The sequence below is a fragment of the Dipodomys merriami genome, unplaced genomic scaffold, assembly GCF_024711535.1.
Source record: "Dipodomys merriami isolate MVZ:Mamm:240054 unplaced genomic scaffold, mDipMer1.0.p SCAF_26, whole genome shotgun sequence".
Lineage (NCBI taxonomy): Eukaryota > Metazoa > Chordata > Mammalia > Rodentia > Heteromyidae > Dipodomys > Dipodomys merriami.
Window position 1 is genome coordinate 983,455 of NW_027204048.1, and position 16,097 is coordinate 999,551.

The following is a 16,097-nucleotide window of genomic DNA, read 5'->3' on the forward strand; positions in this document are numbered from 1 at the left end:
CTGTACTAGATTACAAAGTGAGAGTTGTGATTTTTATCTTCCTCTTTAACATAAACTGCAGGCTGCAAGACATACAATCCTTTCTTTTCTTTTTAAATGTTCCATGGTTATAAAATACCAACTTGTCATTCAACCTCATAAAGATTTTTCCCCCTCTGGGGGGAAAAAAGAAATGTTCATGAATAATACAAATGCTGTACAATTACTAGAGAATACTGATTTCCTAACCCATATTACCTGTGGATTGGTCTGCTACCTAACTGTTGGAAGAGAAGGACTCAAAATCATGTGGAAAGTCAAACACAAAAATAATTACAATGCAATGTTATGACAGAGCCAGATATAAGTTCAATAAGAACAGAAAAGGAATGTCTAGGCCTAATTAGTAGAGTCAGGATTGAATGTAATTTAGGTAATTTCTCAAAGGAATAGGAAGGTGAGATGATTCAAAAAGAAATTATTGCTAACATCAAAACACGAATACAAGACAGAGTATATACATACATTCCAAATAAGATATAGAATATGGCCAAGTTTTAGAATCCTACTTTCTACCAAGAACGAATTTACAAAGTTGTTCCAAATAAACTTAACAAAGAGGTTCTAAAAACATTCCAGGGTTCAGAGTAACTGAGGTTAGGTAAAATTTCATAACAAACCTAACAATTTAGAGTGAGGAACAAAAAAGGAATGGAACAAAATGGACAATTACCTCCTTTTGTAGTGTCATTCTGTGCTTGGATGCCATGATGTAATGAATTATGAATGGCAGACAGAAGATCTGCTGCTTGAACCATCAATTTCTGAGCTTCTGTAACAGCAGTGGTCTAGCAAAAAAATCACCATAAACATTTTCACATATTCTTCAGTGAAAGATACATTAAATAGGAAAATCCTATAAACAGTAATGAAATTAAATGCATACTGCAATGATACTGGTTTTCACAAATTATTCACTTAATGTAGGATGCCCAGATCCTAATAAAATAAAAAAGCTTTATCTCAAATCTATGTCTTACAGGATTGAAAAAACAAACAAACAAACAAACAAACAGGATCCAGCCAAATGCAGGTGATCCAGTCCTATAATTCTAGCTACTCAGGAGCTGGGATCATGGTTTCCAGCCAAGCTGGGCAGGAAAGTCCATGAAACCCTTATCTACAATTAACTACCTTCCCCTCCTACCCCACCCCCCAAAAAAGCCGCAGTGGAGCTTTAGCTCAGATGGTAGAGCACTAGCCTTGAACAAAGAAGCTCAGGAACAGCACCCAGGCCCTGAGTTCAAGTAACAGGTCTAAGCCCCAGGAGGAGCACCAAAAAAACAAAACCAAAACAAACAAAAAATAGGATCATAGCTACTCACAGCTACCTGAGCAAAGTTAGCAAAAGATCCTATCTGAAAAAAAGGGGCAAGGACAGAGAAGGGACTCAATCTATAAAGTGCTTTTTCTAGCAAGCAGTAGGCTCTGAGTTCAATCTCTGGTATTACCAAGAAAGAAAAAAAGAAAAAAAATTCTGGCTTATTGTACTAGTGTTACTTTTTAAAATAAAAGCCAGAGATGCAACCAAGGGAAAATCTGCCACAAAACTAAGTCATTGGGGTGGAAGAGTCAAGAAAAGAAAAGACAGACATGTAGAAGTTAGGAATGCCTGATTTTCCACATATAAACTATTGACTTATGTTAATGCAAGCATAACAAAAGAAACACATTCACCATCTACAGCTTGTTTTTTGTTCTATGCAAACCAACATTTACCTAAAGGGAAAAAAAACCTATATAAAATTCTAATTTTTTACTTTCTTCCTTAAAATACAAAATGTAACAAGCCACAAAGTGATTTATATCAACAACAGACACACTATATTACGTGTTAGAATGTAAAATTCAAGTGACCTCCAAAGAATATCACTAGAGTTACTCCAGCATAAATATTCCAAATCTTGGGTAGTATATACTTGGAGGAATACTTTATTAGAAAAGTCTCAGAATTGCTTCAATACAAAGTTCCAACCAAAAATCACTGACAGATAAGTTATAATAAATGTTCTTACCTCTTTCTTAGTAAATGCTATAAGCACTGTTAGTAATACTCGAGTAAATTTCACTCTGCTGAAGACAGCTAAACATTGCTGGTGCTAAAAAAAAAAAAAGCAAGAGAATTAAAAGCTAAAACAGGCAAAGCCTGTCAAAGTCATCTCATTTTAAAATATTTTATTTTCTAAATCTCAATGTTAATGACTTACAACAGAACACTCCTTCACTGAGATTTTTAAATGCCTAAAAAATGAGCTAAAGAAAATATAATAAAACAAAGCCTATTCTTTTGAAACAAAAATGTTGCTATGTCGGGGCTGGGAAGGTGGCTCAGTGGTAGAGTGCTTGCCTTGCATGCATGAGGCCCTGGGTTCCATTCCCCAGCACCACATAAGCAAAAAGAAAAAAAGCCAGAAGTGGCGCTGTGGCTCAAGTGGTAGAGCACTAGCCTTGAGCTGAAGAGCTGAAGGACAGCACCTAGGCCCAGAGTTCAAGCCCCACGACCGGACCCCCCGCCCCCCCCCAAAAAAAAAACAAAAAAATGTTGCTATATCCTATGAGGTTGACTTTTTTCTCCAAAGTCAAACATTACATTTTCATATCAAAAGAGGATTTAATTAGCAATTCTAAAAGGATTGGTTTAAAAATTCTATAAGCACAATAAAAAAGTTAGGATCTCCATAAACAGGTTTTTATTTTAATTTTTTGTTGGTTATGGGACTTGAACTGGGAGCCTGGGCACTATCCCAGAGTTTTTGCTCAAGGCAAGCCCTCTAACACTTTAAGTTACAGCTATACTTCCTGTTTTCTGATGGTTAGTTGAAGATAAAGTCTCACAGACTTTCCTGCTTGGGCTGGCTTTGAAGTGTGATCCACGGATCTGTCTCCTGAGTAGCTAGGATTACAGGCATAAGCCACCAGCACCTGGCAAGGAAGTTCTTGAGATTTACCAAGTTTCAAGTCATCATCTGTAAAGAATAATTTTTTCATGCCTACCTCAAAGAAATACTGAAGAATTCTAAAATCATGTATTTGAAAGAGCTGTATTATTATTCTATAAAAGACATACAAGGGAAATAAAATCCCTTGGAATGTCCAAGTTGTAAGAAATACCTTAAAAAGGGCTTCCATAAATTATAACGCAGTTCATAAAACTACAACACTAAGAGGTAGACTTCTCAGATATTATCTACCAGAAAATAAGTTCAATTACTTCTAGTTCAACTTCTGGATCTCTTTCTTCTCCTTGTCGACTTCGAGTACTCTAAAATTTAAAAAAAGGTATATTAAAACAAATATAATTCAAAGAAGGATTAGATTATAAACATACAAGGAAGGAAAGCACTAATTTATTGAGTATACACAAAATTCTATTAGGAAAAATAATTGGGAGGGAGAAAAAAGGTGTGTGCACTTTGTTCCTCAAAGTGGCAGAGAACTAACTTTGGGCACAAAAGCTCTGAGACAGCACCCAAGCCCCAAGAGTTAATGCACAAGGACTGACACAACTTAGGGACAGAAAAACAAAACAAAACACAAAGACATTAATTTAACACAAATTCCTTTGATAGTCCTCAAAGTCACTATAAAAAACAGTTCATAACTTAGGCTAAAGAATAAAAAAGAGATTTCTCTGGTGAGGAAACAAGAATGACCAATAGATAGATACATGAAGAAATGTTCAACACCCCTGGCCATAAAAGAAATGCAAAACAACACCACATTGAAATTCTACCTCACCCCAGTTAGAATGGCCATTAAAAAAAAAACAGTTCATAGAAAAGAAACAAATGGCTCTACTTGGACAAAAGGTCCAAGGCATTACCACAAGATAATTTGGCAGCAGATGTGGGTTCTAATCCTCACTATGTACATACATTACCGTAAGTAAGCTTCACTTAAGTTCTCTGAGTTATCTATATTAGTTATTTGTAAGTGAAATTAATTTGACATTTAGAAGCATACTAAACCCTAAACCAAAGAATAGAGAAACAAACCTTTACTCTTCTTTGCATATCATCCTCCACATCTTTTAGCATGCCTACAACAATGAGAAACAATAAGTTTACAAAAGAAGCAAACCAAAAGTTAGAACTGAGCCAGGTTGCTGGTGGCTCACACCTTTGATGCTAGACTTAGGTGGCTGAGATCTAAGGATTGCAATTTGAAACCAGCTAGGATAAGAAAGTCTGTGGAGACTCTATCTCCAATTAACTACCAAAAAAAGGGGGTAAGTGAAGCTGTAGCTCAAGTGGTAGCGTTCTAGCACTAAGCAACAAAGCTCAAGGAAAGCAGCAAAGCTTTGAGTTCAAGCCCAAGGACAGGCCCATGCACACACGCACATGTACACACACACACACACACACACACACACACACACACACACCCATGTACAGACACACACCCATGTACGTACACACACACACACACACACACACACACACACACACACACACCCAAGCTAAAACTGAATTATCACTATAAATAGTCCTACCTGTAACTCGAAGATCTGTCACATTGTTAGCCATTTTAAATCCATACGTCATTGACTGAAAATCTTCCTATACAAAATAGGAATTTTTAGTCAATTGTACCAAAATCTGTATATTTCTTACAAAATTGTTAGGTAATAGGAAAGCAGACATGGAAGGCATTTCAAGTATCTAAACATTGCTATCATACCTCCAAGCTTTTCTTATAGGAATACACTTAAAACACCATATCGTAATGCTGTCTCTGCCCTGTCAGCTGCTTTAGGTAATTTAACTATATCTACATTTAATTGGTTGATCTGAAAAAAGGTTAATGTTTATGAAACATATTACAGAACAGTTATACTTCACACAAAATATTCTCATTCACAGGTGAAGAGTTTGATGATAAGAGTTGTAAGAATTACATAACATTTCTTTAAAAAACTATTAAATTACTACTTACACCATTAGGCTACAAAAGTTAAGCCTTTGCAAATATACTTATGCAAAGTGGTGGCAAAACCACTTTTTACAGCCTGACCACATAAAGAAAAAAAAATGATCCATACCTGGATCCCAGACATAAAAACATTTCTTAAATTATTTCACTAATGAGTCACAACCAAGCTATGGGATTTGCTGAATTCACTTTCAAGAAAATAAATACCATTTGGCTGATTTAACAAGCTATAAACTCTATTAAAGGCATTTTTCTGCCATGTTATAATTTCTATAAAAATGTAGACCAAAACCTACTATAATGTAATAAGTAATTAGAGTAGTCAGACCTATGACAAAATTTCTGGACTGTAACAAAAAAAAAAGTGAGCATCAAATTCATGTCATATACCAAATTTTACAGACAAAAGGAAATGAATGAAATATCCCAACATGTCCATGTGCCTGTTCTCACAGAATTCGGTATTACTGTAGGAATCATATGCCTAGTCTTTGAAAGACCTCAAATTGTTACAAAGCTATAAGCTTTTCCTTTAGATAAAGTTCATACCTTATCTCTACTCGAATCTCAGAAAGGATACTCAAATTTTATATATCTGAAAAGAACCCTTGTTGTCCACTTTCTAAGAGTAGGCCTCCATTCCTTAATTCTCTACATTTCCTAACACATCCATTAGAAAATGCTGTATGTACATTTGTTCATGTACATTCATGTACTTTCACATTCAACCTAACCACTTTTCAGTTTTTCTTAGTTATTTCTATGTCACCACCATTTCTTATTCTTGTCATTTCTATACCTCTGCACAAGTCCTCTACCTTCCCACCTGTCCTTATTTCATTTATTCAGCTACGATGTACAAGTATTGTTTCAAAATAAGTCAGACTGTACCATTTGTTCATTCAAAATGCTTTCAATTTAAATAGTAACTATAGCCTCTAAGGCACTGAATCCTGTAGCTTCAGGGTCCATCTCCAGCTTCACTGCCTCTTTACTCACATTCCTTGTACTCTACTCTGATCTCATCCTAAAATAATATTCTTTTAAAATGTACAAGGTACGAGGCGCCAGATGCTGAAGTTCGTGCCTGTAATCCACTCAGGAGTTGACATCGAAGGATTGTGGTTTGAATGCAGTGAAAGCAAAAAAGTCAATGAGACTCAGACTCCAAAATAACCAGCAAAAAGCAGGACTAGAGATGTGGCTCAAATGATAGGTAAAGCACTACTGAGCAAGCACAAGGCCTGAGTTTAGATCTCAATACCAGCAAAACAAAACAATAAAATACACAGAATTTGGTATACACTATGTAGAAAATGAACTATGCAACTTAAAGCAGGGTGAGGAAGGGGAAACTTGAGAACAGCAAAGGAAGAGGTGATGTTGTCCAACAAAGAAATGTACATATTACCTGACATGAATGGTACCTACTCTGTACAACATCTTAATACAATAAAATTATATTTTTAAAAATACAGATATTATCACATATACTGTATGTAATCTGCATTTTGCACATATATGTGCATGCAAAAAGCAGGTTGTCCTCTTCGGTATACTCTATTTTCTCTTCAGATCATATAAATCTAACATCTTTTACTAAGTACTGGCTACAAAATTCACTGGAAAGTAGGGAAATTCAAGAATGCACACTTCATTTAAAGAAAGTCATCCCTATGTAAACATATAATGGCCATGAGGGAATAGAGAGCCACTAAGGTTTCCCGAGTTTTGTGGGGTTTTTTGTCTGTTGTAGGGCTTGAACTCAGGGCCTGGGCGCTGTCCCTGAGCCTCTTTGTGCTCAAGGCTAGCGCACTACCACTTGAGCCACAGTGTGACTCTGGTTTGAGTGGCTTATTGGAGTTAAGAGTCTCATGGAGACTTTTCTACCCAGGCTGGACAACCTCCTGAGTAGCTAGGATTACAGGTGTGAACCACCTGCCCAAAAGTTTCCCAATTTTTTAGGAGAAAAATCTACATTTTTCTTCCTAACTTTCTAAAATATTTTTTTAATAGAAACTATCCCTCCCCCATGATATAACCCCTGCTTTCACTGTATTTGATGTTGGTATAATTTGTGGAGGGGAAAGGAAAAAACAAATCATTTAAATAGAGATACAGATGGACCCACTGCAACGAGATGGCAGGGGGCGGGGGTGGGGAGGGGGGGATATGGGGGGATTGGAAGGGATAAGAAAGGGAAACAAAGGAGGAGGCAACAATGCTTGATAAAAAATGTACTCATTATCTTGCCCATGTAACTCCTTTGTATGGTATTTCCACAATAATAAAAAATAAAAACTATGCAGAGCTAAAATAAATGCTGTGAAGTTTTATTTGTGAAGAATCTAAGAGACTATCACAGGTTCTGGATAACAAGCCTCAGAAAAAAGAATTTAATCTAAGTCACTGATGAACTGAGAGCAGAGGAGGCATATAAACACACTGCTGCAAATAAAGGATCATTCTAGAAGCTTTATGGGAATAAGAAAAAAGTTAGCAGTGAATACAGACAAACAAGGTCCTGACTGTATCAAACAATCCATTCAGGATTTCACAGTGATGTGGATATCTTATGTGAGAGAATGGAAGGGGGTAAGAATTTACTGAAATCAGGATATATTTAAGTGACAGAGTTGAATATGAATGTAAGGTAAACTAGAAGATCAAGCACAGGTTTTCAGTTCCAGCAAGTTCCAAAGACATTACCATTTTGGAAGAAACTGGCTTGGGTAAAAGTGAGCAACTTTGGTTATACTAGCATTTGCAATTTGTCTGATTAACAAGTGAAGATTTCAATCAAGAATGTCTTTGCTTGAGTCTAGAAGCCTGTGAATGAAACAGGATTACAGATGTATATTTGAACTTCAACAATGCAGTTGATACTAAAAAGCTTTGAAATTAGTCAGGAAATGTGGTAGCTCATGTCTGCAATCCTAACTACTCAAAAGGTAGACATTAGGAGGATCTTGGTTAGAGGCCAGCCTGGGGAAAAAAAATCCATGAGAACCTATTGCCAATAAAAGTTGCAACTGGTGGCATATGCCTATCATCTCAGCTGTGCAGAAAATGTAAATAGGAGTACGAGATCCAGGACAGTAGGAGCAAAAACATAGGACCCTATTTGAGAAAACCAAACAAACAAAACCAACCAACGTCTAGTTGACAGCATGGCTCAAGTGGTAGAATGACTGCCTAGCAAGTATGAGACCATGAGTTCAAACTCCAGTAAAATCAAAAATTAAATGCCACAGAACTAGAGGAAATTGACCTAGGAAGGATACATAGAAAAAAACCTCACCTGAATTAGACTATGAGGTGGAAAAAATTCTGAGACTATAGTATGATAAAGAGAAAATAAAGTATTTTATTTATTTATTTATTTTTGGGTCCAGTCGTGGGGCCTGAACTCTGGGCCTGGGTGCTGTCCCTCAGCTATTCAGCTCAAGGCTAGCACTCTACCACTTGAGCCACAGTACCACTTCCGGCTTTTTTCTTTGTGCTTATGTGATGCTGAGGAATCGAACCCAGGGCCTCATGCATGTAAGGAAAGCGCTCCACCACTGAGCCACCTTCCCAGGCCAAAATACAGTATTTTAGGGTGACCAGATGATACTCCAGGTTGGAGGAGGAAAGGTAAGATTTCATGAGATGAATAAAGTCCAGTTTATTTGCATAGGTGGTAAAGAACGCTTATAGTGGATTAGAAGAGATTAAAAGAGAAAAATAACGTAAGCAACATCTCATTCAATAGATTTTGTGTAAGGTGGATTAGAGCAAAGAAATGTGACTGTGGATACAAGGTGTTATGGGAGCAAGAGAACTCTTCTATTTCAAAATCAATATTAAAGCAAGTTTATATGCTAGTAAGAATAACTAGTAGTGAAGGACTAGTAACGTGATATAAAGATTTACTAACTGCAGTATGCAAAAGGGGATGGAATTCTGCACGCAAGTGGGAAACTGAGCTTAGACTGTCATACTACTTTTATTTTAATAAGACACAAGTGACTATATGGTTAATAAATGATGAGAAGAAGGTACTTCTTATAACATCTGTCTGCTGCTAATATTTCAGGTGAGATAGAAAACACACAGGTTGAACAGGATTGTCACTGCAGGTCAAAGACATCGAACTATCAAGGTTAGAGATTAGATAAGCAAAGTCACTACAGAAGTATGTTTCTTTTTTTTTTCTTTTTTTCTTTTTTCTTTTTTTTTTTTTTTGGTCCAGTCATGAGGCCTGAACTCTGGGCCTGGGCGCTGTCCCTCAGCTCTTCAGCTCAAGGCCAATGCTATACCACTTGAGCCACAGTGCCACTTCCAGCTTTTTTCTTTATGTGGTGCTGAGGAATCGAACCCAGGGCCTCAGGCATGCAAAGCAAGCGCTCTACCACTGAGCCACCTTCCCAGCCCCAGAAGTATGTTTCTACAAGAGATTCACACTCTTAAAATGTGAACAGAAACACGGATGTTAGTTTTCCTCTAGCAGCTTTTGCTGCTTGGCTACAAGCAGGAAGTAGGCAGATAGTTTTCTTTTCCCCTCAGAGGTTAAGTGACACAAATTATAAAAGGACAAAAGCTAAGACTTGATTGCATAAAGGTGGTGTATAAGTCACAACTTTTATCATTCAACTTAATACATTATTTAGAGGAAAAGCAGATTCTATTATAATTACAGCAAGTCATATATAGGTAAAAAGTAGGGTTGTTCTATGAAAACTAGAATGTACAGATTCTGGCTGCAGCAGTCGGGTAGAAAAGGGTTTACTTCCCTTCTATCTATCTGGGTGAGTCAGACAATGGAACCCCAATTTAAAGGCAAGTAGTACTGTATTATAAAAAGATATGAGAAAAGGTTTAAGAATCAGAAGGAACATTCCCTACAGAAGTATGAAATATTAAAAGAAAAATGTATTCAGGGCCAGATGAAGTATGATATGCCAGGAGAAGAACATGAGCAATAAAATTGGGCCTCAATCATGAACACAGTTACTTTATGTACTTCAATTTTATTATGCAGGCATCAGGACAGAAATGTTGGGCTTCTGGGTAAGTGTTTCATTTCTACTCATCTCTTGAAATCATACTAAAATAATACTAATGGAATTAAAAGTCAAAAAAAGAGAATAGAAGACAATAGATGACTCATAAGCCAATTGTGAAGAGACAACATATATGGACAAAGATACCTGATCTGTGTGAGTGAAAAAAAACTGAATAATACAAGTAAAAAGTAACAACAAAGAACACATTACACATTATTACTACAACGTGGACAGAGATATGAAGCATAAGGGATAGCTGAACATCCAGATATGGAGATTAGACTTCCTCCCATTCTCAGCCTGCACAGCAATGATAAGCCTGCCATTTTATTTCCAGCATCTGCCATAGTACTTGAAACATCTATTTAAATGAGTAAATAGAATGGATTGGATATAGAAAATTATTTTTAATGGTACTTGGATTGAACTAAGGGCCTTATATTAGGCAGGCACTCTACCAAGTGAGTTATGCCCTCAAACCTTTTGTTTCTAAAAAGTATCCTGTACCCTTTGCCTGGGTGAGTTTCTGAACATGCAATTCACCTGCCTTTGCCAAATACCCAGAAGTAGAGGCATGTACCACTAAGCCTAGTTGTAATTTTTTAATTAGAGGGTAGATAACACACGTTTTATCCTTTGCAAGCAAGCTGTAAAACAAAGAATACAGCACAGATACTGACATAACAATTTACCCATTAACCATTGAAAAAAAATCATTCTTAGTTCATGAGTGATAGCATACACAAGGCAGTGTGCTAGATTTTCAGGTTAAAGTGTGCTAATGTTTTTGGTTCACTGTATTTCCTGAGAGTTTAGAAGTAGAATATAAGGAGAAACAGAGTAAAAAATAACTCTAGGCTTTTGGTTTGCACAATCCGAAGAATGAAGTCACACCATTTGCTGAAATTGAAATATGCAAAAGAACAAATTAAAGTAGAAAAATGGCTCCTTTCTCAAAATGTTAAGTCTGAGATACACATGGATAATTAGGCATATATGAGTATGAGTTTCAGGAAACAGGTCTAAGTTAAAGACATAAATTTGGGCTCTATTGAAAAGACTATTTAAAAATGTGAAACTGTAGGAGATCAGCAGAAAGTGAATACATATTCAAAGTAGATGGAAAGCTGAGCCTGAGCCACAGAAATGTTTTGTGCTGTGCTGTCCAATATAAGAGTCATGTAGTCACACACTACTGGGTACTTAAAATGTGGCTAGTTAAAACTGAGATGTGTTTCAAGACTAAAATACAGACCAAATTTAGAATATTTAGTTCAAAAAGAGTACCCTAATACAATTAATATTTCCCCACAGATACAAGAACATTTCAAATGGCACAAATGGTTTGCATTACAGTTCTATTGTACAATGCTGGTTTAGTAATAACAAGAAAATAGTTTCTTGTTAATAAGGTAAGAAACCAGCATCATAAAAGCAAAGAATTTATCTTAAGAATGAAATGATAGCTATATATCAGAATTTGCTGTAAGTTTAAAGCCAAACCTTAATCAGTAGGTTTATCAACACTAACATTTGTGATCAATACAATTAAACAGTTTCAAGGGAAGAAAAGCTAAAAACATGATTGGAGTAAATTCAAAAAAGGAGAGAACCATAGACTGTGGGTATGCACAACAGTTTAAGGAATCTGACTAAAAAGACAAAATGAGATAGGGACAGAAGATGAAAAACAATATAATGCTAAGGAACTACTAGTAGTTCTAAGAGACAGGGTCATAAAGCACATTTGTGTACTAATGTGAATGATCTAATGAAGTAACCAATTTAGTGTCATAAAAATATTGCTAAAGAACTATCTTTGAATATATGGTAGGGTATAGGATCAACTTACAAGTGGAAGGAAATCACATTTTACAGTAGAGAAGGTTCATCCATATAATAGAAGTACTATTCTATATTCAAATGAACCTAAATATAGGGCACATGTGCAGAGAGAGGAAAATTCCTTCTATTACACAGTACAGGAAGAGGGGTGGATCATGTACATAAAGTGAGGCTAGTAGAAGTGTCAGAAATCTAAGAATAGGAATGAATGAACTACAGAAATGTAAGTATTTCTAGACAGCACTCAAGTTACATTCAGTCATAAACTGAACGTAGGACTAATTAGACTGTGTGGTTTTTTCCCCCAATCACAGTAAGACAGTTTTTGTTGGGTTTTTTTTTTTTTTTTGGGGGGGGAGAGGGGTTGTAGGTTGTAGGCCTGGGCACTATCCCTCAGCTCTTCAGCTCAAGGTTAGCCCTCTACCACTTGAGCCACAGCGCTACTTCCGGCTTTTTCTGCTTATGTGGTGCTGAAGAATCGAACCCAGGGCCTCATGCATGCAAGGCAAGCACTCTACCACTGAGCCACCTTCCCAGCCCGCAGTAAGACAGTTTTAAAGGTAGAGTAGGCAAAGGTCTGATTTAACTAGGATTGAGGTACAATAAAGAAAAGAAAGAGGAGTTGGAAGTGTATGCAAGAGTGATTATAATGAAGGAAGTATTTTAAGTCTAAAAAAGGACCAAAGTAGTGTGATAAACGAATGAACTCCAAGTAAGGATGGAAGTGTTATAAATTACACAATAAATCTACAGAGAGACATAGTGGTCTTAACAGATCATTAAGAAATGGTAATGACTATGCATAAGGTATGGTTATTAAAAAGGCAAATCTGGAAGTGGTGCTGTGGCTCAAGCGGTAGAGCGTTCGCCTTGAGCTGAAGAGCACAGGGACAGAGCCCAAGCCCAGAGTTCAAGTCCCACGACTGACCCCCCCCCCAAAAAAAAAGTGGTGTGGTGGTTCATGTCTGTAATTGTAGCTAGTTTGGAGGCTGAGATCTGAGGATCCCAATTTGAAGCCCCAGTAATCAAGTGCTAGCCTTGAGCACAAAAGCTTCAGGGATAGGTCCAAGCCCAGAGCTGAAGCTTCAGGACAAGACTGGGGGGTGGATCTTACATGCTTCTAAAGATAAAATACCGCCACATATGAAACAAAGGAAATATGAAACACAAGAATTAACAGAGTAGTAAAATGATACCTAAATTCCAAAGGAAATTATCAGTCAATCTAGAATTCCATTACAATGTATATTCTATTACAGCCAATCAATCAATCAATTGTGACAAAAGAGAATCCATTTTTAACACATATATCTTCTGAAAAAAATCTTCCCTACCTGTACCCTGAGAAACTGGAGATACTTCCACCAAGAAAAGTAATAAACTGGAAGTGGTGCTGTGGCTCAAGAGGTAGATCACTGGCCTTGAGCTGAAGAGCTGAGGGACAGCACCCAGGCCCAGAGTTCAAGCCCCACGACTAACCCCCCCCCCAAAAAAAAGAAAAGTAATAAACTAACAATATAGGCATGAGCTTTAGGTAACAAGAAATCCAATGAGAAGAAGAAATAGAATTCCCAGAAGAGAGGATAGGAAGGTAGAATGACACCTGACTAATCAGCATAGAAAGCAACTGATGCAGCCTGGTACTACAAGAGTAGCTTTTCCAAAAATATGAAAACTGACAGATTACCTGATATGATTCACAAAATAGGAGGGCAAAGAATTAGGGAGAAAGTACATAGAAAAGAAAAAAGCAAATAGCTATCACTTCCCCGAGAAACAAACTTTGAATGAGTTAATGAACTCACCTGTCATTAATATTTATGTAATCATAATATCAGTACTGAACAATGAATTAACCCCATACTGGATGACTATTTGGAACAAGGGAATAATGAAGGAATACAGAGCTAAAATTCTGAAATCCTTACATCAAGAAATCAAAGTTATTATCTACAAATATAAAAATACATTAAGAAATAACTAAAAGAATTTATCAAGAACTTATGAATGACAAAGAAAGAGCAAAGGGTTTTTCTTTGCAACTCTTCATAGATATTTAACTTAAAAAATATGTATAGGTATTACTTTTATTAAAATGCATACAATGAAAATTTTCAATAAGCAAATCTAAATATGAGATTTACTGATTTTTAGAAAAATAAATGATAGTTATGGGAAGAATAAACTAGAGGAAGATGACTGGACCAGACAGAGTAAAGAATTAAAAACTCTCACAGGAGGGTGGGATATAGCTCAGTGGCAAAGCACTCACCTAGCAAGTGCAATGTCCTGGTGTTCAATCCCCAGGACCAAAAAAAGAAAAAAAAGAAAAGAAAAAAATATATAGTTTAAAAAACTCTCACAGGAGCTTAAACCTAAAGCTTATGAGCACATTAATTTGAAAATAAAGGAAAAAACATATTCCTCAGATTTGCAAGTCAAAACAAAAGAATATAGATCTACAAGAAAGAGAAATACTCACAGTTAACACTAAGGTCACTTTGCAAAATTCACAATGCAAGAAGAAAATGTTGCTTAATAGGAAAATTGTCCTTGCCATTTTTTTTCAAGGCAGGTGAAATGTATCTACTTCAGGCGATATATATCAGAACAAAGTAGGATAGCAACTAGGAACTTCAGAAGCATCCAATTCAAATAAATAAGCCATTTGTGATTATTCTTTTTATTGTCAAGGTGATATAAAGAGGGGTTACAGTTCATAAGTAATAAGTACATTTCTTGTCAAACTTGCTAACCCTTCCCTCATTTTTCTCCTACTTTCCCTCCCCCTCCCAAGTTGTACAGATCATTTCCAACACTCTCTTAGGTATGTCACTGTTGCATGGGTTCCCCCCTTGTCCTCTGTGTCACCATTCTGTTGTTCCCCTTCCCTCCATTTGTGATTATTCTTATTAAACCTTATAAAACAAGCTGCACACCAGTGGCTCTCGACTGTAATCCCAGCTACTCAGGTGGCTGAGATCTGAGGATCATGATGGTTCAAAGCCAGTCCGGACAGTTAAGATCGTGAAACTCATCTCCAATTAACCACCATAAAACCGGAAGTGGTGCTGTGCCTCAAGTGGTAGAGTTCAGAGTTGAGAGCAAGAGTTCAAGCCCCACAACAGACCAAAAAAAAATATATTTTAAAACAATTAGATGATTGGGCTGGGAAGGTGGTTCAGTGGTAGAGCGCTTGCCTTGCATGCATGAGGCCCTGGGTTCGATTCTTCAGCACCACATAAGCAGAAAAAGCCAGAAGTGGTGCGGTGGCTCAAGTGGTAGAGTGCTAGCCTTGAGCTGAGGGGCAGAGCCCAAGCCCAGAGTTCAGGTCCACAACCGACAAAAAAAGGAAAACAATTAGATGATTAAATAATGACTAAGAATGCATTACTGAGGGGAAGACGATGGCGGCGAAACAATAGGGAATTGCCCACTTCTCTCTAACCAGAGACACTTTTCCGCAAAATATCAACGACAACCAATAGATGAACAAGCACAGAACCACAGGAACTGAAAAGAAATCCTAGCTTGTACACATAAGGATGAAAAGTTGCCAAGATTCGTCGCCCATTCCCCCATCCAGCGCCGGACTGGCTGCAACCAAGGAGTCCGGGACCGACAGTGGAGCACAGCGTTCGGACGCAGCTCCCACGGCGCTGGATCCAGACAGCACACAAAGGCAAAGAGAACAGCGGCGAGGCACCACGACACCCAGGCCCAGAGAACCTCCAGCTCCGTGGCTGACCCGGACTCCAGGACTATCGGCAGAGAAGCCGGGCCCCTTTTAAAACAATACAAAAACAATTTTATGGGCCATAGGCGCCCACCCCTTCCGAAGTGCACGGCCAACCGGAATCCCAAGCTAGTCTGTCCACAGCTATCCACAGCACACAGGTCCAAAAGAGCATCAACTCCTCTCCCGAAGCCGTGGAGCGTGGGGCCACACCTGCACAAGCCACCAGCCAAACACTGGCACCTGAAGGGTGCGGGCCACTCCAGGGCCAGAGTGCAAACAGGGTCCCACACACCCGTGGGAGCCCGCCCTTACCAAAGCATGCCCATCCAGAAGACCTGAAGCTAGTCTCCTCAGACCCCACTGAAGAATGGACCGAGCTCCTTTCAGCTAACCTGGCGCCGGGTGCGCAAAGGTGCTTGCTGGACAGGGGACCCAGTGTAAGTTAATTCACCCAATGCGAGCTAGCCCAGGCTAAGCGAAGGCTACTACCTGTA

The 16,097-nt window shown here is 37.8% G+C and overlaps 1 protein-coding gene across 1 annotated transcript in view; it reads right to left on the minus strand.

The window, feature by feature from the left end:
• Naa35 (N-alpha-acetyltransferase 35, NatC auxiliary subunit) overlaps positions 1-16,097 on the minus strand; it is an 81,298-nt gene that overhangs the window by 28,152 nt on the left and 37,049 nt on the right. Inside the window, exons 7-11 of the mRNA XM_070035462.1 lie at positions 4,532-4,598; positions 4,035-4,078; positions 3,251-3,301; positions 2,055-2,138; positions 713-827 (exon numbers count right to left, since the gene is read on the minus strand). Of these exons, the coding sequence (XP_069891563.1) occupies positions 713-827; positions 2,055-2,138; positions 3,251-3,301; positions 4,035-4,078; positions 4,532-4,598 (361 nt within the window). The remainder of the gene's footprint in view (positions 1-712; positions 828-2,054; positions 2,139-3,250; positions 3,302-4,034; positions 4,079-4,531; positions 4,599-16,097) is intronic.